This window comes from Stegodyphus dumicola, chromosome 9 (assembly GCF_044657685.1).
Source record: "Stegodyphus dumicola isolate Sdum_Otavi_A_Nest chromosome 9, ASM4465768v1".
In the NCBI taxonomy this organism is placed as follows: domain Eukaryota; kingdom Metazoa; phylum Arthropoda; class Arachnida; order Araneae; family Eresidae; genus Stegodyphus; species Stegodyphus dumicola.
In genome coordinates, this window is record NC_140776.1 from 161,163,343 (window position 1) to 161,187,847 (window position 24,505).

A 24,505-nucleotide genomic window follows, 5' to 3' on the forward strand; every position below is an offset into this window, starting at 1 on the left:
ACACCGTTACGATGGTGCAGGAGTGCTGGTTTGGGGTGGAATTATTCTGGGTTCCAGAACTGACCTGCATGTTCAAATTGGAACCATGACAAGCCAAACCTATCGGGACGTCATTCTGGAACAACATGTACGTTTGTTTCGAAGCGCCATGTGCGCACAATTTGTGTTTATGCATGAGAACGCCCGTCCTCACCGTGCAAACATCGTAAGCGAATGCCTTCATTCGGAGGATATCACCCGTATGGACTGGCCAGCATTCTCACCGGACTTGAATCCAGTAGAGCACGTATGGGACATGCTTAGCCGACGAGTTGCAGCCCGTCAACCTCTTCCTACATGTCTACCGGAACTTCAGAGAGCATTGCTTTTTGAGTGGTGTAATATCCCCCAAGATCAGATAATTTGATACTCAGCATGCCTAGGCGTTCTACGAACTGTATTGCATCGTCTGGGAGATATACAATGTATTAACAATCATACCAACCATGTAATATTGGATTTTTGTAAATAGGGTTTCTTTGTAATTTGCTCAAGGGAGAAAAATCACTAATGTTTTTAATAATATCAAACATATAACATCTTTTTTTGCTCTTTACCTTTTGTTTAATAAATAAGCTTTACAAATAAGTCAAATTTGTTTTGCTTCTAACTCTTCCTTTGCCTGATTTTGCATTATCCTTAATTTATGGACATGAGTGTAATTTAAAAAGTGCATGTCTTTAGAATTTCATTAGCTAAAATTATTAGCTAAAACTTGTAGAAGTCTGCATTTTAAATAATAAAACTGCTTTTAAATACCTTATAGGAGTCATACTTTCAAATGTAACAACAGTTTTATACTGCTTTATATGCACTATATAAATACTGCCAATATTTAAAACTGAAGTTAAATTGATTTGTGACTTTATTCTGACTATAAGTGTTTAATGCACAAACTGATGAATTCCAAAGCATGAAAAATGAGAAAACAATGTATTTTTATTATACTGTACATATATAGCCGCTGTGATCAGAAACGTTACACGTGGTGGAAGCAATTAACAGTCCTTCCATTTCACTGATTTCTTTTCATCTTCCTTTACTACACATTTCACAAAAACAGAAAACATTTTAGAGATTGTCTTCACAAAATTTTTCTCAAAAAAGAAGTCAGACGAAATTTGATTTTAACTTGTTCCACCCATCAGTTCATCTTCGTATTGCTTCCTAAAGCAATCACCCACAGGAAAGAAGTCCCAACATCTTTTCTGATAGAATTCCCAAACGTAAGTTTCCTGTTAGAATAGAATAATATCACTAAATTGTTCGAATGTAAAGAACTGAAAATTAATGCATCTGAAATGAAACCTTTAAGACTTAGTTACACATTTCATTAAAGAGTAATTAATTCTATATTGGAGAATACATGAAATTTTTTACCACTTTTAATTACAAGCAAAAAAGGAACTAATTGTTTTTAATTTAAGAATACCATATATGATGATGAGATAAGTTTTTGCTGATGTTAAACAACAGTAAAACAAAATAGATTGTAAGTCTTAGTAAAAATACAGTTTTTTTATCCAAACAAACCAAAGAATAAAATGTGCATGCGTAAGTAGATGGAAAAAATAGAAGGTATTTATTTATGTACTTACTTATTGAGCCTGAAACAGAATACAATGTGTGCGCTTAAACAGGTGAAAAAAAAGGGAAGTCATTATTTATTTATTTATTTATCTAGCTTGAAATAAAATAAAATGTGTCTGCGTAAACAGATGGAAAAATATAAAGGTGATCATTTATTTATTAATTCATTGAGCCTGAAATATAATAAAATGTGTGTGCGTAAACAGATGGAAAAAAATAGGAAGTAATTATTTTTTTATTAAGCCTGAAATGGAATAAAATGTGTCTACGAAAACAGGTGGAAATAACAGAACGTATTTATTTATTTATTTAGCCTGGAATAAAATGAAATGTGTGTGCGTAAACATATGGAAAAAATCGAAAGTATTTTTATTAATTCATTGAGCTTGGAATTGAATAAAATTTGTGTGCGTAAACAGATGGAAAAAGTAGGAAGTATTTATTTATTTATTTATTTATTGGCCTTGAAATATAATAAAATGTGTGTGCGTAAACAGATGGAAAAAAATAGGAAGTAATTATTTTTTATTAAGCCTGAAATGGAATAAAATGTTTCTACGAAAACAGGTGGAAATAACAGAACGTATTTATTTATTTATTTAGCCTGGAATAAAATGAAATGTGTGTGCGTAAACATATGGAAAAAATCGAAAGTATTTTTATTAATTCATTGAGCTTGGAATTGAATAAAATTTGTGTGCGTAAACAGATGGAAAAAGTAGGAAGTATTTATTTATTTATTTATTTATTGGCCTTGAAATAAAATAAAATGCTTGTGCCTAAACAGATGAAAAAATAAGAAGCACGAAGTATAATATAATGTGTATGCATAAGCGCATGGAAAAAATAGAAAGTCATTATTTATTTACTAAGTCTGAAATAAAATAACAGCTGAAAAAAATAGAATATAATTTTTCATTGATTTATTTATTGAGCCTGAAATAGAACATTCAGAAAAAATCTGTTAAGTCAGAGATTTGGCATTATTTAGAAGAAAAACAAAAAAATAGAATTCTGGATTAGAATATAATACTGAGAAATGTTTATTCCTCGTTAATAAATGTGATGAAAAGGATACGATTCTAAACTAAAATTGAACAAAATAGATTTATTTCACTATGGGTAAGAAGCAATTTATTTACTGAAAAAGAAAGCTTAAAAATATTGTGTACTCCAATTTTTATTAAATTCTTTTCTTTCTAGTTATGACAAAATATTTCACTTTTTATGTCATCAAGTACTATCACTTTGCTAAGTACTATAATTTACCAGTGTTTAATTTGCTATAATGTACTTACTTGACCTGTATATTCAGTATCTGGCTTATTAATAAGATGCATGAGGAAAAACCTGTAAGAAAAACATGAAATTATTCTTGACGATGTTCATAAGACTGTAAAACTAAGTAAATATTAAATGTCAGATAATCATCAATAAAAAGACAATCAATTGAATAAAATTTTATTTATGATGCATAAAGCTAATATAAGCAGCTGTACTAAACATTTACAGAATACTATATTAAGCTTTGAGGATTAAAAATATTTCATTAACAATGGGAAAAACTAGAACCTTATAAAAAAGTTAATTTTAAAGCTATCTGAATATTGATTCTAAAAGATAGAAAATAATGAATTAAAACTGTATTTGTTTCTCTAGAGAGGATATGCTATACAAAGTTGAAAACGAATCTTCAGTTTAAATTCAGAGTTACAAGTGCATTTATTTGAGCTCTTTATACTTATGTAGGCAATAACTTTCGTTGATTTCATAGCTTAAACTAGGCCAATAGGTTTAAGTCAAGTTGCTAAGTGAAATTTAAATTTAGAGTTACAATTCTACAGCAATTTTTACATTTTGAAATCAGTTATGTGTGATGAAACCTTTTTCACACGGTTCTAATAAATTCACATTAATAAGTTAGAGATATTTTACATTCAAGGCCAAAAATATATCAAAAACAAGCAGACGATAGATTTTTAAAACTAGTAAAAGAGAAATGAGGTATAAAATAAGAAAAAGTTTTGAAAGAATATGCAATGAACTTACATGTAATTTGCCAAATTATGTTCTTTCTGAACATGAGTATCAAAACCATGTGGGACTTTATCGAAATAATCTTTTCCAATACCACAAATGAAACAATTAGACTGAAAAAGAAGAAAAGAGAACAGCAGTTTTAAAAGTCTGAGACATAATACTTGCACTTATATGTGTGTTTATAACTACGTTTTCTTTGTAAACCTTATACAAAATTATATACCTAAATCTAGATCTAAAATAAGAAATTAATCAACTAAAAATAATTATGCAAATTAAGATTTCCTGAGATCTTTTATAGACTATATAAAATTACAAAGTTAAACAAATAAAGGCAAGCATTAATTTAATTTAGCCATTTAAAAGTCAAAGAAAATTCAACAGTAAATGCACTAGAAATCTAAGATACAAGAAATAAATCTGTACAGAAATACATAAGAAAAAAGTACAAAAATAAACAATTATAAGCAAAGAAATAAATAATGTTCATAATGTACAAAAACAAGTAATAATAAAATAAAGTGCAGAAATAAATAAAGTTTAAAAACTAATTTTTTTAAGATAAGAAGTTGGAAGTTTTCCACCACAAATTGCAATGAAAACAAATTTTCTTGCATATTACCAAATGAAATTTAATGTGCAAATAGATTTTATGCTACAATATTGTAAAAAAGAATGACAGTAATATAAAACATTACTAATATGTGCTTTTTACAACCGCACATATTACGAAAAGCGATTTCTTGCACGAAAGCTACTATTCATCCTTCTTATATTCACTTTATCCTTAAGTAATACGTTAATTACCTTAAAAGTAAAAATATTTAGCTTTTTAAAGTACACTGGGCACAAAAAAGGAGGTATGGGACAGTTCTACATCTCCCGTCAACTAGGCCGCTTCACAAAATTTAACTTGCATTTTGCATGGCTCGGAAGCGATATATATGAGATTTATATACAGCATTGTTCTAACATAAGTATTTTGGCACAAAATCGGACTTTTTCTGAAATAACAAAGCAATTTTTTCCCATACCTCGATTCTATGTTTCACTTTATGCCTAATTATTAAATTTCGCAAAAATTTGCTGAGAAACTTAACGACAAACTTAAAAAATCAGCTTGGCACATTGTTTTCAGTTTCAAGAGTAATTCACTTAGTATATGGTAGCCTACTTTTTTTTTTCATTTCATTGTGCACGAGCAGAAAAAAGGTACCTCGTTCATTCTTTCAAAGAATTTTCTTTATATTATATTTTTTAATCGTAGTTGGTAATTTTAAAGAACCGTAAATTACATTTAACGTTGTTATTGCTTAAATCGAAGATGGCAAATTTCAAAACATACCAATATATAAATTCACCTATATCTTAGGAAATTTTAAAAAACTCTATAACGTTTTTGTAGATATGCTTAGAAATACATCTACATTAAGACGAAGATAAAAATTTTCTTTTCAAATTTATAAAAATTACTAAAAAATACAAATTTAAAAAATAAATCAGAAATATATGCGAATTTTATTTGGATTGAATCTAAATTTCAAACTGTGAAAGAAGGAATCAAATAAGTTTAATTAAAAAAATAGATATATACCAAATTCGGTTAACACTGAAAAGAAAAATTTTGTTTAGTTAGTTTTTAAAAAATACTCCTATACTATTTTTACAAAACTTGCCTTTTGGGCATATTTTCAGTGTCGTAGAATCAAAATATGGAAAAAAAATTGGATGGCATTTCAGAAAAAGTGCGACTTTAAACAATCTCAACATACAACAATGCTACACATTTATCTAATATACAGTGGATAGACAAAAATATATAAACACCTTGTGAAATGCATGTTTGAAAAGAAAGGTTGATTTTAATGAAATATGTAGGTGGCGCTGGCGTTTTTGACTACTGACGCCACCTATACAACTTCGTAAATGTGCTAAACAGTTCAGTTGTTGTCGGAGTGAGGTTGTCATTGCATTATAACAGACTTCGAACGTGGGCAAATTGTTGGAGCACGTATGGTAGGTGCTTCCGTAAGCAAGGTAGCCGAGGTGTTTAGTGTTTCAAGATGTACTGTATCGAAGATTTATTCCGCATATTTGAAAAGCGGAAAAACATCATCTGCTAAATCACAGCGCGGACGAAAGTGTGTCCCGAGTAATCGTGACAGACGATCATTAAGGGCAATTGTGACGAAAAATAAGAAAACCACAGCTGCAAAAGTTACTGCTGAAATGAATGTTGTGTTACCGAACCCTGTGAGTACCAAAACAAATAGAAGGGAGCTTCATAAACAGGGAATTGCTGGCCGTGCTGCAATTGAGAAGCCACTCATCAGTGATGCTAATGCCCGTAACAGGAAAAGGTGGTGTTTAAGTCACAAAGCCTGGACTATAGAGCAGTGGAAGCGAGTAATATGGTCTGACGAGTCTTCTTTCACATTGTTTCCCACTTCTGGCCGAGTTTACGTCTGGAGAACGCCCTCTCAAGCCTATAATACAGACTGCTTGTTGCCAAGAGTGAAACATGGCGGGGGTTCTGTTATGGTTTGGGCAGCCATATCGTGGTTCTCTGCTAGCCCCATGATAACTGTGTCAGGGCACATGACTGCCAAGACTTATGTGAACATTTTGGCCGATCAAGTTCATCCCATGGTACAAACTTTGTTCCCCGATGGTGATGGTCTTCCAAGACGACAAAGCCCCTGTTCACACAGCTCACATTGTCCAGGACTGGTTTTCTGAGCACGAGGATGAGTTGTCCCATCTCTCCTGGCCACAGTCACCAGACCTGAATATTATCGAACCTTTGTGGTCACCATTGGAACGGAAAGTGCGTTCTCGTTATCCACCGCCAACATCGTTATCTGAACTTGCCACCGTCTTGCAGGAAGAATGGTATAATATTCCCTTGGCAAACATACAGGAACTGTATTTATCCATTCCGAGAAGACTGCAAGCTGTTTTGGATGCCAGCGGGTTTCCTACACCATATTAAGCAAAGAAACATGTTTTTTTAAAGGTGTTTCCATATTTTTGTCCAACCCCTGTATATTCTAAGTCACGCTTACAAAACTGGAAAAAAATCACTTTATACTATTTATAAAAATGAAATTAATAGAAAATGGTTGATTATTTACCTCCATGTCGTCTACAACACTTTGAAGTTGGTCTCTTAATTCACCGAATGCATCAATGATTAAACCTAATTAAGAATAAGGATAATTTATTATGCACGGAATCTCAGAAATATTTATTTATACACATAATAAGTTTTTATTGGTTCTCCTAAACATATTACACTACCCATATTTTATAAATAAACTAACTTTCCTTAAAATCTCTCAACATATTAACAATTCCATTTGCGCTGGTAATGTGAAGTACTATTGATTTTGAATAAATGTTCAGTTACTTTAATTTAAAATTCTGCATATTGGATAAAAAAACAAGAAGAAACATAATGAAAATAGATAAGACAAAGGTAAAACAAACCTTGAATGATAGCTAGCAAAATGACGATGACAAAGAAGAAAAATGTGATGTCGAAAAGGATTCTGTATGCTTCATATTCGTCTCCATCAGGGGGATCAATTTCATCACCTGTAAATAAATGTTGATTGAATGCTTTTATTTAACTTGAGAACAAAGACAAAGAAGAAATGAAACTAACATCTTTTAAATTGATGTTTTTCTGAATATTTACAATAATTGGTTAGAATAGCATGCTTACGAATGCAGAACTGAATCAACATTACTTTCTGGAACGAGTATTAATTTTGAAAATGAATTTGTGGAAAACAAAACTTTTTCTCTAAGTGCTTTAAATGAAGAAGGAGCACCAAAGGAATTTAGTCATTTCAGCTTTATTCAAAATAAAAATATTCTTTCCTGGAAGGGCGGAAGATCACTTGAATTACATGTTTATACTATGTTATTTGAGAAATATCGAAGAAAAGAGAAATTATGAGAAAATGTTTTAGGCATGCTGCAAGAAATGACAAAACCCTGCAAGCCAGTCTAACATGTCATTTAAAGTAAATTGTTCCAGTACACCGGAATAGAAGAACTCAACATAACTCTGTTTCGTTTTTGGCACTATGCCAAAGAACATTAATTCAGTTGAACTGTTGGACAGACGGTTACATTCGCAAGGCAGCTAAAATGCTGTCTATTTTTCATTATTTTTGTTCTCGCATCTACAAGATTTATATGTCATTTTCTTGTTTATACATAGATATTTTGCAACTACTTAATACAGTACAAAGACCGCAATTCGGACGTCCATTATCCGGAATGATTTTATAATCCGGACCTGAAAGCCACAAACTTTTTTTGTATGCTTTACACATGCACGTAATACGTTTACGCATGCGCGTTTAGCACAAAAAAACGAAGCAAACAACTTGCACCGAAAGAAATGTTTAATAAAATAAAGAAAGATATATTAAGCTTTTTCTTTTGTAAATTTTGATACCCTTTAGATCATAATTGCTCTTATTTCATAAATTACGGTTTAATATTTGTTATTGTATAATTTCTGCATGCCATTTTACCAGATTTAAACTGATGATCTATAATCCGGAAAAACTCCTAATCCGGAATCGCCGAAGTCCCAACGAGTCCGGATTACGGACTTTGTACTGTATAAGTTTTATGTTTTAAAAAGAGGATGTGTATCCATTTCATTCACATTGCATCGCAACACAAATGGTCTTGGGCTTTTGCTGTAGTGTGGACTAGGGGATAAGTTCTTATTTCCAATCCTTCATGCAGGGTGCTTGCGTGTTCATTCAAATTACATTAAAAAATAATCTGAAAGGTTTCAGATTTTAACAATCGCCAAAAGGGTTTGTTAAGTTTTTTACGCTCTCGCTGAACCAACGTGATACCACTGCCCTCTTACACTCACTCCTACTTTATCTTTTTTTTTTTTTTTTTTTTTTTTTTTAAGCTTTATTACTAAGCATAATTTTCTTTGCATATACGTCATATATAGTTAGTTCAACAACGAAATTTTTAAATATATTTAAAATTTCCGCTGCAGTGTTGGCATTCTTTTTACAGTTTTTGAGTGTTTCTTGGTTCATCACGCCAATGTTCAGTTTTCTTGATAAGCTGGCTAACAAAAACTTTTTAGTCTTTTTATTATTAACTTTCTTTATTAAATACCACGTTCTTCGCACTTACGAATGTTTTACTCCGTACAGTGTTGCCATTGTATGTTTGTATTTTGTATTTGACGTCCTTTTGGGGTAACTGTATTTTTTTTACCATGAGGCCACTCTGTAGCCAAGAGGGTCTGAGTGTACCTCTAAAGTATTACAGTGTTGCTGCTGTTCGTTTTCAAACTGTTGAGTTTGTTAATCAAAACTTCATTAAAGTTTTAAACAAAAAATCTGATGTGCGCACCACATGACTTTTTATGACTTCTTTGTACGAAATATTAAATTATATGCATTGTTTCTTGCATTTCATTTAAACATTATTGGATTGAATTAAATCTACTTCGTCGATAGAGCATAAACCACAATAGAACAAACGCACTTTTTAAAATTCACTATATTTGTTTACCATAGCAATACTATGGCGCTAGTTTTAACTAACAGCGTTACATTTCGTTCATATTATAACTCAGAATGCATATAAATTTATATCATTTGAAGATTCGCTTTGGCACTATGCCAAAGAACATTAATTCAGTTGAACTGTTGGACAGACGATTACATTCGCAAGGCAGCTAAAATGCTGTCTATTTTTCATTATTTTTGTTCTCGCATCTACAAGTTTTATATGTCATTTTCTTGTTTATACATAGATATTTTGCAACTACTTAATACAGTACAAAGACCGCAATTCGGACGTCCATTATCCGGAATGATCTATAATCCGGACCTCAAAGCCACAAACTTTTTTGTATGCTTTACACATGCATGTAATACGTTTACGCATGCGCATTTAACACAAAAAACGAATGTATATTAAAATAATGTATAATAAATACATTATTTAATATACATTATATAATGTATATTAAAAATTACGAAGTAAATCTTAAACACTTATTTCCTCGAATAAATTCCAGGATGGGTTAAACATGATTCAATTCGAAATAATAGAAGAAGGCGTTATCTTTGTTGTTGCAAAACTTAGTTTCACTGGATTGGCAACAAATCCGCTATTCTGCCAATTTTAAAATGTAAACAAAGATGTCCGCCATCGCAAAAATTTTAGGCTTAGCTGCACTTAATGCAGATTTACTAAATTCATAAAAAACTTAACCGGAAGATAAGAGAAACATAATTCAATCATTTTTAAAGCAAAAATGGACAACTTACAAACATATAAGAGTAAAGAAACTGAGATCACTGAGCCGGTTAACAGAGTGGATATATATATATTTATTTACGTTTGGTGAGGCCGATTGCAACCAAAATACGAGGTGCACATCTAAATGTTATAGCAGTCCTATATGCAAAATTTCAACGTCCTGAGGCTACTCCTTTTTGAGTTATGCGAGATACATACGTACATATGTACGTACAGACACCACGAAAAATTCTCTTCAGAATTCATTTAAAATTAGTTTTATAATTTTTTTGGGAAAACGAGTCTTTTATTCTGTCGTTACGTTCAGATGTCGCGCAACAACATCGTTAAATTGCATTCGATAGCGGTCAAGATGGATATTTTCGTTGAAATATGATGCCTGAAACTTTTCGCGATTACAATACTTCCTTTTTACTTCGTACAAGGAAGTAAAAATGAAATAGATAATAAAACAAATTCGAAATTCAAAATTCGGGCTTCCAGGAGCACATTTTTGTTTATTCACATTATTCAAAATTTGATGGCACTAGTAACCATCGTTTTTCCATAGTGTGAGAAACATACATACATACATACATACATGCCGATAGTTCATTATTTAATTTCTTTAAAAATAATACAGGGCGATAATATTTGTTGGCGGAGGCAAAATCCCATTTAGAGACTTAGCCCCTTTTGGAGCTAAAAATCTCAAGATTCAAGAGTTTTAACTATGCACTATATTTAATATGGTTGCCTGAGTTAGGCATATTATGAAAATTTGGCGACTTCTACTAAGGTGGTGGCGTAAATACGTAAGTATCATTTATTGTTTAATTATTTCTTATCATTCTCTTCCCAAAATTGTTTATAATTTAAACTCGTTTGCTTCAACACCATTTTTCACGGCTGTGTTTCTGAAAATGCAGACATTAATAAACAGCTCACTCAGTAATATATAAAGCAGTTTATTCTTTTATCAAATAAAATTATCCCAAATATAATAGTCTCCCCTACTCATTTTGATCATGTATCAAAAATATTTTTGTTTTTTTGATATAGCATGAAAATGTTTTCCTTTTACTGAAGTTTGCCTTACAAGATTTAACATAATAAAAATGTTTTCTATTAATACCACGGTAACCGAATACTGTGAAAAATGAGTGTATTTTCCACTTTATTCAGTAATTTTTATACCATAAATTAGATTACCAAAACAATACATTTTTAGCAATCCTTTTAACGCTTGGTAAATATTAGGCGAATTATCAAGCTATATAATGAAAATATCTTGATTTAGATAAAAATATTATCATCCTGTAGTAATCATTTCTTTTATCCCCGCTAGATGGAAGCACTTGCCTATATCCTGAAATGCATTTACAGAAGTACATTCTAAAATTAACTGTCGTTTTGTTTGGACAATGCTACTTGATCAGCATGTAATCTAATTACTTTAACGAAAACAAGCAATAATAATTAGTTAAAAATTATGCAGTTATTGGTAATTTGTTCTTTATGATGTTAACGTCTTTTGTTCTCTAAAGAAGAACTTTATTCAACCGATGAGAATATAAAAATATGTGGAACTTTAATCAACGCTGCTTCCATAACTACCAAATTTCACTAAAAATAAAATATATATATATATATATAAATGCATCCATAAATACACTTACCGATACCACCACCAGCTCTGACACCTTTGTACAAATGGAAAACAAAGCACTGAAAAGAAAAATATCACACGTTCATTTAATTAAATAAAAATTACTTGTAAAAAGAACAAGTTCACGCAATATTTAAGTAATTAAGAGTAGACTTGCTAAGGAGGATTTTTGATGAAAAACGAATGTTGCTAAGCATTTATGCCAGTAACCAAAAAGTGAAAATCGGTTTAACTTGTAGAAATTCTGCAACTTAATATTGCATTTGATGATAATTCTAATCATATATTTCATTTATAAATATGGAAAACCGTGGAACAATTATAGAACATTTACTTACAGTCAGCATACTGTGGCACTTCTGATCCACTTCGTCATCCTCCTCTTGGACATAGAATTTTCGGAAGAAATTAAAGGCAATCACAGTATATATATACACAATTATGGTCAGCAGCATAACAGTCAGCACCAGCTGTAAAGGAAATTTCAGCTATTAAAATAACCAGCTCCTTCGAAATTCTAATTACTGTATAATACTCAATCGTTATAACTCAATCGTATATATAATACTCAATCGTTATAACATCGTAAAATTATAGATGTGTAAGAAAAACATACCTGCTTCCCATTATGAGTTACAGACTGCAAGATCGTCCGAAGAGTTTTAAAACCGACAGCAATGTCAAGTAAATGAGCAGCAAAAAAGAAGAAATTGAAATTTCCCATGACGGAGAAAGTAAAATACCATGTGTTGTATAAAAATGCCTAAAAACGAAACGGATACTTATGAAATAAATGATATAATTTTAAAACACAATTGCCATATAATTTAAACTAGCCAGGAGGACATTTCAAGGCATTCTTAAAACCACACTTATTTGTTTTACATGTGATTGCAATGCTATAACTTTCTTTCGTATATATAATACTAGCAGCTCCGCTGCCAGCCTTCGTCTGACTTTTAAATGTACCGGGAAAATGGCTGAAGGGACGTTAAATTTAAAACCTGCGTAGAATTTTACTCTGCAGAACAACTTCATAAAAAAAGTTATTACGTATAACAAAATTACAATGAAATAAGCAATATCCCTTAATACAAATATTAATTATCCTAATAAATAAATTAACCAACTTTCCTTTCCAAAATCTTAAGAACTCAAATGGTATAAAGGAGGTTAAGAACTTTGTTTCCTAAAAAAATCGCTCAAAACTTTTCAATATCTTAAAAACAGTGAAATGAGCAATAAATAACATAAAAGAATACAAAAAACAAAAAAAATTCTGAAAAGCAAAGTATAATTAATGGTATTTTATCTTATATTTTGAAGAGAAAAAAATTACAATGAAATAAGCTATATCCCTTAATACAAATATTAATTATCCTAATATAAAATTAACCAACTTTCCGTTGAAGAAAAAAAATCATGCAAAACTTTTCAATATCTTACAGTGAAATAGGCAAAAAGTAACATGAAAGCAACTCGAAAAACTTAAAATTCTGGGCAGAATTTTACTCTGCAGAACAACTTTAACAACAACAACAACAAAAAAAAAAAAAAAAAAAAAAAAAAAAAAAAAAAAATAATAATAATAATAATAAATGAAAATAAAAATAAAAATAAAAAAAATAAAAATAAATAAAATAAAATAAAAAATAAAATAAAATAAAATAATTAAAAATGTATTATATATAAATGAGAATGAAATATGCCAATCTCTTAAAAACAGTTACATAAGAAATACGATGAAAAATTGTTGCCAAACCCATATTTCTAAAAGAATTAAACTATTCAAAATGATGGGATTTCATCAAAAATCTATCAACAACAATAAGACAGGAAAATTGTTGCCAAAATCACATTTTTAAAGATGTGAGATGTGAGAAGTGTACTTGGAAGCTTCATTTAAAAAATTCTTTAAAAATACAAAATATTATCATTTTTCCAAAATTCTTTTTGTAAAAGCAGTCGCAAGGATAAAAGTTTAACGTGTCCAAAATCAAAGAAAAATAAACTGTACATTTTTAAAAATAAACTATTTTAGAAAAAAATCCCGTTGAAAAGGTGTTAAGCTCCCTTTGTTAAATAAATTCGTATTGAATCGATTTATTGAAACATAAAATTTATTTTAAGTTCGTAAAATAGCTAAGTGCCTACGTTTCATGACGATGTGAAAATGGAGTGTGTAGAGTAAAATCTCGCTTTCTTATAGCTCATTTTGTCTCAAAATGACGCGATTTCGTCACAAAACATAAAATAAAAAAATTCGAATTCGAATTTCGAAAAAATCGCTTCGAGGTGCACTTTCTCTTGTCTAGATGCACCTATGTACCAAATTTCGTAGTTGTGGGTCTATTAGCTTACGCGCAGCACGAACGAAAGACACACACACAGACAAACTCTTTTATTATATGTAGAGATATATATTTGCAACAGTTCACACATTTTACATTACTAAAGTTTACAGAATAGGTTTTTTTTAAATAGATCTAACAGATAGCAGCTTAACTCTATAAGCGCTCTTATATCAGCGCCCTCTATTTATAAAGTTAGAAGAAACACACTACTTAACATCACTTAGTTTGGCATGCTGCTCCACTCTCCAAATACGAGTATAGTTGGTAAGTTAAATTAAAACTTACTTTTACATGCCTTTTTAGTATTATTTTAGAATTATGTATGTATTTTTATAAATACTATCTAGTTTATTATTAATTTATTTGCATAATTCTTGTCGGGGAAGTTTTTTGTAGGCAAGAGTTTCTAAATTATTTTGGTTTTCTAAAAAACTTCGTTTTCTACTCTTAATTGACTTTAATTATTCTAGTCTTTACTTGCTAATTTCTCTAAATTCCACTTGTTTAAATTTCGTTTTAGTAATTCACAACAATTGGTTTTACTTTTGGTTTTGAATTTTCCTTTTACCCTTGCCTACATGGATGACGAAACACGAATTGAATAATTGAAGAGTTAGGTTGGAGGCAACTTTCCCTTGATAAGTCTGTCTCCTGCCTGCTCAGCAATTATTTACTTATGCACTTTTATAAATTTTTAAGATTGAAAAATGTATTGGAATTTTATATTATACATTTATTATATATATATATGTGTGTGTATATTTATATTTGTAGATATTGTTCCACTCCTAATGTTGGATGCAAAAATTTCTGTTCGAAAGTTTAAGAATTACAGAATACATTCGCAAGTTTCAAAGACGAAACTAATTTGTAATCATAGTATCAATATTCTACATCAAATTTAGGAATTATTTTTGAGCCATCTTGCAGCGGGATTTATTACAAACATCTTTCTTTTTCACATAGGAAAAGCAGCTCTTAAAGAACTGTTCGAAATTCTGAAAGAAAATGGGTACCCTCCGAAAGTTGGTTTGTGCCTAAAATTTCAAAAGTTCCCCCAAAACGTTAGGCGCAAATTGTATTCTCTTGATTATAATTCCAAAACGATCTTCTAATTTTATACCTTAACTCCTTCTTCCGATATACGTCCACCCTGAAATTGGATATATCAACAGCTGTCAAAAATTTTCATGTGTAAGGACCTGGAAAACTATCCTTTTATACGGAATTTTACGTTCATAACCCCGTGCAGGATTAAATCTTTTGTTCTGACAATTGAGTGAAAATTTTAACATCAACGAATGCGAAAATGTATGAAAACTTCTGTTAGAAAGTACCTTAAAGACTTCGTATTTTTAAGCTGCATTACAGGAGTCGTGGAAAATAATTAGTTATCATAAGAAATAAGTAAGAAAATGTAGTAAAGAATAATAATATTTAAATGAATTTTTTTAACTGTTAAGCCAAATATTATTTGTCCAATCACCACACGAATAAACTTCTTTAAAATCGCTTGAAAAAAAAAATTTTATGGACCAGTTTCAAGAGAGAAATACCAAAAAGTGCAACATTCAGTACAAGGCTTGGCTCGGAGAATTTCAGCAGTTGATACGTTAAATATGTTAACGAAGCAAACTTACGTTATCTGTAATAGTGACGCCTGCTTTCCATATCTGGTATTTCCAATCCATACTTGTTATCCTAAACAAAAACAAAACAAAAATTTAAACATCCGTTGATAAATAAATTGCACCGAAACAGAAATATTTAGGATACTTACAATCCCAAAGGATACTTACAATCCCAAAATACCAGACGTTTCCTCCTCTTGAGAGAAGGCGCTTCCTTTGTCCATTCCCAGTAAATTACTTATTGCATCATAATCGTAAGTTTCACTATACTTTTCTCGCACCTAATAAATAATAATAGAAAGTTGGTTTAATCAGAAAAGATATAAAATATAGAAAAAATAACCAAATGTAAAAGAAATTTACTCCTTGTTCATAGCTGCAGTAACAGATGTTTAATTGAAAAGCTGAAGTAAACTAAGGCAGTAATGATTCCGAAAACAGCTATTCCCAGGTTTTCTTAAAATTTTTCCAAAAGTTCCTTATTATACAAAAATAAATATTTATTTTATAACGTGAAAAAGTGATCGCAGTCCTGACTACGAAATCTTGCACCTGGAATGACTATCAAGTGAGTATTGAACGTCGATTGAAACATTACATCAAAATATGAGTTGTACTAAAAGGTTTGCCTAAATGTGAATAAATTATTCAAAACGGAGTCATCAGAGATTTCTATAAAATATAGAAAAACATCTATTCTATTATATTAACATTTCCATTTATATTCCAAGGAAGCGTTTGCCCTTTTGTTAAAAATGGAACTTTTCTGTTGTTCAAAATGGCGGAAGAAAGTGCCGTTTATCTGTGTCTTACTGTTCATTTTTTCTTAATTGTACATTCATATTATTTTCTTTACGTGATTTAAATAAATCACTCATCTTTTATTCACCAGCTCTACTTTCACTAAAAATACTGCAGCCCCAAAGCTTAATAATCAACATAGCTGATTCAGCCGTGCACATTCACAAATACTGCAGTGCAAACACTATAAATCTTAAGAAAGAGCTATATAATGAAAGTAGAAATAGACTGGAATGAACGTTCTCAGAATCTATAGATCCAAAAAACCCTCTCAAGCATATGATAGTATAAAGGAAGGAATATTAAAAACCTCGTGTTCATTGTAAAAATTAGGATGGAGCTTGAAAATATCATCCTTGCATACTTTGCTTTACTCAACTGAACCAGTTCACCAATAAATTCGGAATCTGCTTGGTGTTTCTACAGAATTCGTCAAGATGAGATCTTTCAGTTGGAAGAACATAGGAATTAAAAAAAAAAAAAAAATATTTCATTGCTAAACTGTTATTATTTTTATACAGTCAAACGTCCATAATCCGGAATGATTTATAATCCGGACCTCAAAGCTACAAACTTTCTGCGCATGCGTACCGTTTACGCATGCGCATAATACCTTTACGCAAGCGCGTTTAATGTATAACGGATGGTATAAGCTAAGCTAAAATTATCTAATTATCTATTTCAGTTACTGTTGCAGATTGCGTTGTTCCTTAATCTTCTAATTGGATCCGGCTTATTATTTTTTGCAGACTGTTAGAGCAGTTTTATAAAAGTAAGCTTGAACTTTCGATTATGTCAAATAGAATTTCCGATATATATTTACTAAAATGTAAAGGATCTACGAAGCGAAAGTATGTTTCGAAGTCCATTAAACAAAAAGTGGAATTGCTGCAAAAAATGGATAAAGGCATATGCTTTGTTTCTCTAACCATTCCGAAATCTGTTTATCAATTTCACGCTGCTCTGCGGGGCGGGGGACTTCGCGGCGCGCAATGAACTGGAAGTTGATCTGTCAGCACTATCCTTATCTTCAGAGCAGACGTTTTTTATTCGGCTTACAATTCCTTACTAAATGTAGTATTTCATCTCGATGTACTCCGTCTTTGATATGATTTAAATCAAATTCGCCGTCATTATAAATTTCACGAATACACATCAAATAGTTTTCTGGTTGCAATTTTCTAATTTTGACTATGCGTAATGTATGCTTTACGCATGCGCGCGTTGAAAGAAATGTTTAATAAAGTAAACAAATAAATATTAAGCTTTTTTTTGTAAATTTTGATACCCTTTAGATCACAATTGCTCTTTATTTCATAAATTATGGTTTCATATTTTTAATTTTATAATTTTTGCATGCCATCTTACCAAGTTTAAACTGATGATCTATAATCCGGAAAAACCGATAATCCGGAATCGCCGAAGTCCCGACGAGTCCGGATTAAAGACTTTTTGACTGTATTAGGAAATGCTGACTCTTAATATGATGTTGGAAATGGAAGTAAAAATTTTTCCGAAATTCCTCAACGTATGTCTTGGGGCCAACGTATGTCTCCTGCTTCTTGTGTGGCAAACTTTCACGGAGGAAATTGTGAAGCATATTAATGCAAGGTTCTTAAGAATAGCTATAAGATATTCTACCGTAAGTGAAATATGTTTAAGTTTCTCTACTGTAAAAGTACAGTTACGATACTTCTGTGCATCTTAATGATAGTAATCATTATTACATTTTTTTAACTTTATTCTGCTGCGTAATGTTCTAGCAATCTTTATTATCAATCTTATTTTTTAATATTTATTCCTTCACACAATGAAATAGGGAATCAACTCTTTTAGCATTTGTTATTCTGATGGAAAGACAAAAGCAATGTTGATTTCCATGAATTTTTTTAACTTTCTTAGCTTACAAATAATTGCCTGTTTACAAGAGGAATGCATTTTTTGGCTTTACTAATTTTTATGTAACTTCATACAATTATAGAAAACCTTAAAGTATAAGTATACACTTTACTTTAATAAAGTGTATAATAAGTGTAAATTTAATAAGTGTAAATTAAAGTATAAACTTTAATTTGTGAAAGTTAGTTAATGCATTTAGAAATTAAGAAAAAAGTCAAAATTAAATACTATATTTTTTAATCCTTTGAGGTTCGGTGCATAATTTTTTTTTTTTTTTTTTAGAAAAAATAACTTTACACATTGATAACTAGCCCCTAATACAATGTTATTTTATGAAAAATAAATCAATAAATTTTAAAAAAATTAAAAAATTAAAAAAAAAAAAAAGGTAAACCCTTAAGGTAATTTATGACGTGGTGAGATACCGCTTGTCCTACCGCTCCTCTAGAGATGTAAAATGGCATCTTTGCCTAGGCGTAAATTCTCCTAATATGCTTATATAAAGTGCTAGTTTTAGCAACTAACAACAATGAAAATGCAAAGTATAAAAAACGTTTTTGAATAATTATCTAGAAAATATTTGCAAAATAAAAATTATTTTTTTCAAAAAAATGTACATAATTTTAAAATAATCGCTCTCTGTACGAGTTCTTAGATATTTTTTAGTGATTTCATAATATATTTGAAGATTTTCGTTCCAGTACTTTATTTGCTACAGGTTTGAAAAGGAAAACTTCTCTTTCCTCTGCTTAGGATATTTTTCTATGATGAATCACATTCACATATCCATTCAGTATCCAATGACATTTCCTGTTACAGAGTTATATTTTTATTTCTTTCGGAAAAATACTAAATATTTTTTAAGTTTTAACATTATTGTAATTTATTAAAAATTATAAATTTGCATTTTCAACATATAAAATGAACATGATACTTGAATTTAAAAATATTTGCCATCTAGTAGCAGCAATTTCTACATGCGCGGTGGGACGTATTTGTCCCACCTTTTAATTTCAACTATGCTTAATTAGTATATCAACTCAAATAACAATTTTTATTTGAAAAGGAAACTTTTACATAAAAATATTCATTCTAACACCCAAAGTTGTTATTCAGGTGCTTTAAATTGCGTTAGAAATTAAGGGGGGGGGAAGTGCTTAAAAATTAGACCTGCAAAGAAAATTTTTTACATTATTTCCATGAATGAATACTAGTGCTGCCATCTGTTATACATTTAGAGAAGTAAAAGACGTAATTCTATGTATTTTAAATGGAATTTTGCAGCTTTCATTTCGGAGATAATTCTGATAAAAAAGGTGGGACGTCCGCCCGTCAAAGTACAATATTCATATGAAATATAATTAAGATTTTACTATAATAATGCAACAGAAAGTAATTATTATTCTTCTACGCTTTTTATTTGCCCCATATGCATCATATACTCCAGTGCAATAAGCCTGTGATAGTTTTGCTGAAGGAAAATGACAGTAAAATAATAATAATGACTTGTAATAAATTATTGAGTTATGCTATTCATTTCTTTATATATCTGTACCTAGCTATCTACACCTATCTATCTGTCTATTTCACTCTCTCTATATATAAATAACAAATAATTTAAAATTAGAAAACTTTTATATATCATCTCCAAGAAACAGAAAACAGAAATTCAATTAAAACCTTGAATTATTATTATATATATATATATATATATATATATATGCATTCCTTTTTTAATTTTAAAGTATAAAAAACAAAATTAACATCTAGGGAAGAAAACTAATTACCCTTTTCTTGACAAATTTGTCCCAATAGTTTACTGGAAATGATCTGAAAGGAAAGGGAAAAAATATATTGCAGCTAAATATAAGTAAAATAACATGAGAAAAACTCTTTAAATGTAACTTGAGAAAACTTTACTTTGTACTGATGACTAATTTATCCCAATGTCCTTTGATATCGTCTTCAGCTGGTTGTTCTGATATATACAGTCCATCGAATTCTACAGATCGGGCGATTTCTTTCTCACGTTTGAAAATAGCTAAAGGCACCTAAAACAATATCAATATTCCTTTTAAGTAATGAGAAAACAAATCAATTTAAAACACATAATATTAAAATAATCCATTTAATGAAAGACTTCATGCATTAGCAAATATTCCTTTTAAACATAACAGTCATTCGAGAATCCAATGAATCAGAAACAGAACTGCTTAAGAAAGAGCATAAAATATCTGGTTCTCTATAACCAGGTTCTCTATCTGGTTATCTATAATAAGTTCGTTTATTTCAGAAAAATAATGTAAATAATTGCTTCAAAGCAGCTCAGCTTTTCAAACTGTTTTCAACATAACTGGGGCACATGATAATACAATTCTAAAGAACAATGGATTAATTATCCATTTTATTCGTAACACTCGTGAAACTCAACTTCATTAGGTTATTCGTCTCTTCCTGCTCCATCCTAAAAACTCTATCTTGGTCTTATTACTTTTCTCATATGCAGTAGCCTCGAATTTTATTAAAATCCCAAAATCAGCAGACCAAAAATCAAGACGATGCAACAAAAAGCTTAGAAACGTTTTAATAGTCAGGATTCTTTGGAGTATAATGGTTTTCCCCATGTGTAACGTGTATACGAGCCAGTTTCCCTTAGAAAGTCCTCCACGAAAGGCATCCCTCCCCTTAGGCAGATAGCCCTCGTGTGCTTTGCCATAATTAAATACACCAACATCTTTGGAGTATAAAGGTTACGAAAAATCAATACATCATCCAAATCACAAATCTAAACACTGGGCACTTTTTGTTGAAAAATATTGCATACTTTTCTGCCTCCACCCCCAGAAAAAGATAATAAGCCCACCAGCCGCTGAGCAGTAAAATCGCTGAACACTGTTAATTCCAACCTTGAGCTCGATTCCACGCAAACGAACTGGCTGCATGAGCGCTTTTGTGGTTTTCCCAATGTGTAACGTGTATACCGGACAGTTTCCCTTAGAAAATCCTCTATGAAGGCATCCCTCACCTTAGGCAGACAGCCCTAGTATGCTTTGCCATAACCAACTAAGCCAAACCAAACCAAAAAAGTATTCAAACGATTTTAAACGGTTAATCAGCGATTACGAAAATATGTAAAAAAGATAGAAAAAAGAAGAGTTTTATTTTATCTCTCTATCTCTCTCTATTCTAGTTATGCCTCTCTCTTCTATTCTAGTTACTTTGTCTTTTTGAAATGATTTTAAAGTAAATAAATGAACATTATATATTTAAGTTTTTTAAAATTAAACTAACTATACAAAAACTTGAGTTTTTATGTATTATCCAAAATATAAAACGAAATAAATAAAATAGGTAACTTAATCTTTTAAAATTATCTCTTTTTATTTATTTGATATATACATGTGGGATAAAATTATAATTTTAACTCGAAATAGTCACTTAAATCTCCACCTAAAGTTAATTGTTTCCCTTTTCTATTCTAAAAGGATTAACATGCTTATAATAAATATCTCTCTAGCATGTCATTTCGGAATTAATTTTTATTATGTGATTCTCATCATGCACGTAACACTTATATAATGCAAATGTCTTTTGTCTAATAACAGCCCTAAATTTTCTAAACCCAAACCTTAATTAACCAATAAAGTAGAGCCATAACTAACTACATTATTATCCACACTGAAGTCTGTGTATGTTTTCTTAGCTTATCTGTCCTTTCATAATTTTTACCGCTTCTCTTCCTTATTTCAGATATAGTAAAAAATGCGAAATGTACACATATAATTATGAGAAAATGGATGCTTATTTTGTGCCATCTGGGATGCATACTTTGTATTAAAGAATGTTAAAAAAAAGAACCGAACTGCTACCATTTCAATTATATCTCCATGCATCATATTCTACACCACAACATAAAAAGGTTTATTACATACATAGATAATATTAAACTAATCAAATGTCAGTTTCTACTACTTGAATTGTTATTGTTTCTTTATTTTAAAAACACAGAGTAGATTGCAATAACGTATTATTAATGTAGGAACAAAAGGACTTTGCAGTGCAATAAACAATAAGCAATAGAAATCTGACCATTTTAAAAACCACTAGAAAGGAACTGACGGAGAATTTCGCTACGTATAATATAATAATATAAATCTCGAGAAAATCATATTAACATTTCTTTTCTAGAGAAAGGTAAGCTGCAAAGAAATTTTATACAATATCTGGAAGCATGAAAAATCTGTCAAGTTTTTTTTTCTCCATTGTATATGACACTATCATAATTTCGAAATACCTCAATAAATGCTTTTAGTAATTTTTAGTATATGGTCTACCAGAAAATTTTACAGAAATTACCTTGGCAGTGATAATCAGTTTAATGCAGCCATATACACTGGTGTGCAAAATTTAAGGACGAGACGGTTTTTTCAATATAACTTTGTACAAAAGCTTTCCAAATCAACACATTTAATACCGTAAGATCCCCAATACGTAAGGACATGAGTAATGTAAGCAACACTTACTAAAAGAGAATTCAGAGGGATAAAAAGAAGCTTTATTGAAAAAGTAGCATGGAGCGCAATGCGACTGAAGGCCGAAACATCCCTGTGATGGGTGTCCAGCAAGAAACATCCGGTCTTTAATACGGCATATGATCTCCCCTGACTGCTAGGCAGGTTTCACAGCGTCTGCCCATGCTGAGAATGAGGGTGTCAATGAGTTGTTGAGGCATTGCTGCTCATTCGTCTTGCAGCGCCAATCGAAGCTCCGGAATCGTTACTGGTGGTAAGGTACGAGCTGCCAAGCGTCTGCCTAGAAAATCCCATACATGCTCGATGGGATTGAGATCCGGAGATCGTGCCGGCCAATCCATACGTTCAATATCCTCACTCTCTAAGAGCTGTTCGGCAACTACTGTGCGATGACATGGTGCATTGTCGTCCATGAAAAGGAACTGCGGACCCATAGCGCCTCTAAAAAGACGCACATATGGAAGAAGAATCTCGTTACAATAACGGGTCCCGTTGACAGAACCTGCTTCGAAGATGTGAAGGTCTGTACGACTACCATGCATGATGCCTTCCCAAACGAGAACACCGCCACCTCCATACCTGTCCTTTTCAATGATGTTCGAGGGATGACTGCGGCTTCCCCGCTCTCTCCAGATGAGTATGCGATGAGAATCGCTACTTAGACTGAATCTGCTCTCATCTGTAAAGAGTACTCGTCCCCATTCATTGTCTCTCCAATTCCGGTGTTCCCGACACCACAGAGAACGCCTTCTCCGATGGGCAGGCGTTAGAGGTACACACCGTACAGGGCGTCGTGCAAACAGACCACCACCGTGCAGTCTTTTGGCCACGGTAAAACGCGATATCGGTCGTCCAGTCGCCTGTGTCGTGTGTCTAACGATTTCTCCCGCTGTCTGCCGCCTGTTTCTTTTGGCCTGTAAGGCAATATACCGGTCATCTGCGGGTGTGGTTACTCGTGGACGACCACTACCAAACCCCCGGATAGCTGTTCCTGTAGTTTGAAATTGTCTCCAAAGTCGTGAAACGATGCTGTGAGCAATTCCGAACTCTGCAGCCACACTTGTCACACTGCGGCCTTCCTCCAACTTCCCAATGATTCGACCTCGGGTAAAAGCATCCAGATGTCGTCTAACAGATTGATTATTCGCCATTTCTCGCTGAAGCAGCAACTCGGTGTGATTTTGACTGCTATACGGCGTGCAATCTCTGCCAGAAATACTGATCTTACACCGACAACTTGCTTTATACTACTCAGACGTTCCCCCATTACGTCTACCAGCATATCTGCGCATGTGCTACCGTACATCACCTTACTTAATCTCCTGATTGGTCTTTCTGTCCGCTCTGCCTCTTCGTTCAGCTTATATGCTAATTTTTCGACTTCGTCCTTAATTTTTGCACACCAGTGTAGTTTCAATTTACTAAGAGTTTTTCATGCATACGAAACAACAACAACAAAACAAAAATAAATAAATAAAATAAAAATAAATAAAAATAAAATAAATAAATAAAATAAATAAATAAATAATAATAAGAGGGGAGAGACAGTTCTATATCTCTCGTTCTACTGGGCTGATTGACGAAATTCAAATTGCGTTTTTCATGTCTCGAAAGCGCGACTTAGGACATGTATTAGATTTATATATA

The 24,505-nt window shown here is 31.4% G+C and overlaps 1 protein-coding gene across 4 annotated transcripts in view; it reads right to left on the reverse strand.

Annotated features, from left to right (window-relative positions):
- Positions 1–960: 960 nt before the first annotated feature.
- Positions 961–24,505, reverse strand: part of RyR (Ryanodine receptor) — a 406,107-nt gene continuing 382,562 nt past the window's right edge. For all 4 annotated transcript variants that reach the window (XM_085824283.1, XM_085824285.1, XM_085824284.1 and 1 more), the window contains exons 109-120: positions 20,247–20,377; positions 20,114–20,156; positions 15,795–15,907; positions 15,636–15,696; positions 12,258–12,404; positions 11,980–12,111; positions 11,652–11,700; positions 7,159–7,266; positions 6,804–6,868; positions 3,679–3,779; positions 2,928–2,979; positions 961–1,274 (exon numbers count right to left, since the gene is read on the reverse strand). In XM_085824283.1, the coding sequence (XP_085680409.1) occupies positions 1,167–1,274; positions 2,928–2,979; positions 3,679–3,779; positions 6,804–6,868; positions 7,159–7,266; positions 11,652–11,700; positions 11,980–12,111; positions 12,258–12,404; positions 15,636–15,696; positions 15,795–15,907; positions 20,114–20,156; positions 20,247–20,377 (1,110 nt within the window). In that variant the 3' untranslated portion in view covers positions 961–1,166. The remainder of the gene's footprint in view (positions 1,275–2,927; positions 2,980–3,678; positions 3,780–6,803; positions 6,869–7,158; positions 7,267–11,651; positions 11,701–11,979; positions 12,112–12,257; positions 12,405–15,635; positions 15,697–15,794; positions 15,908–20,113; positions 20,157–20,246; positions 20,378–24,505) is intronic.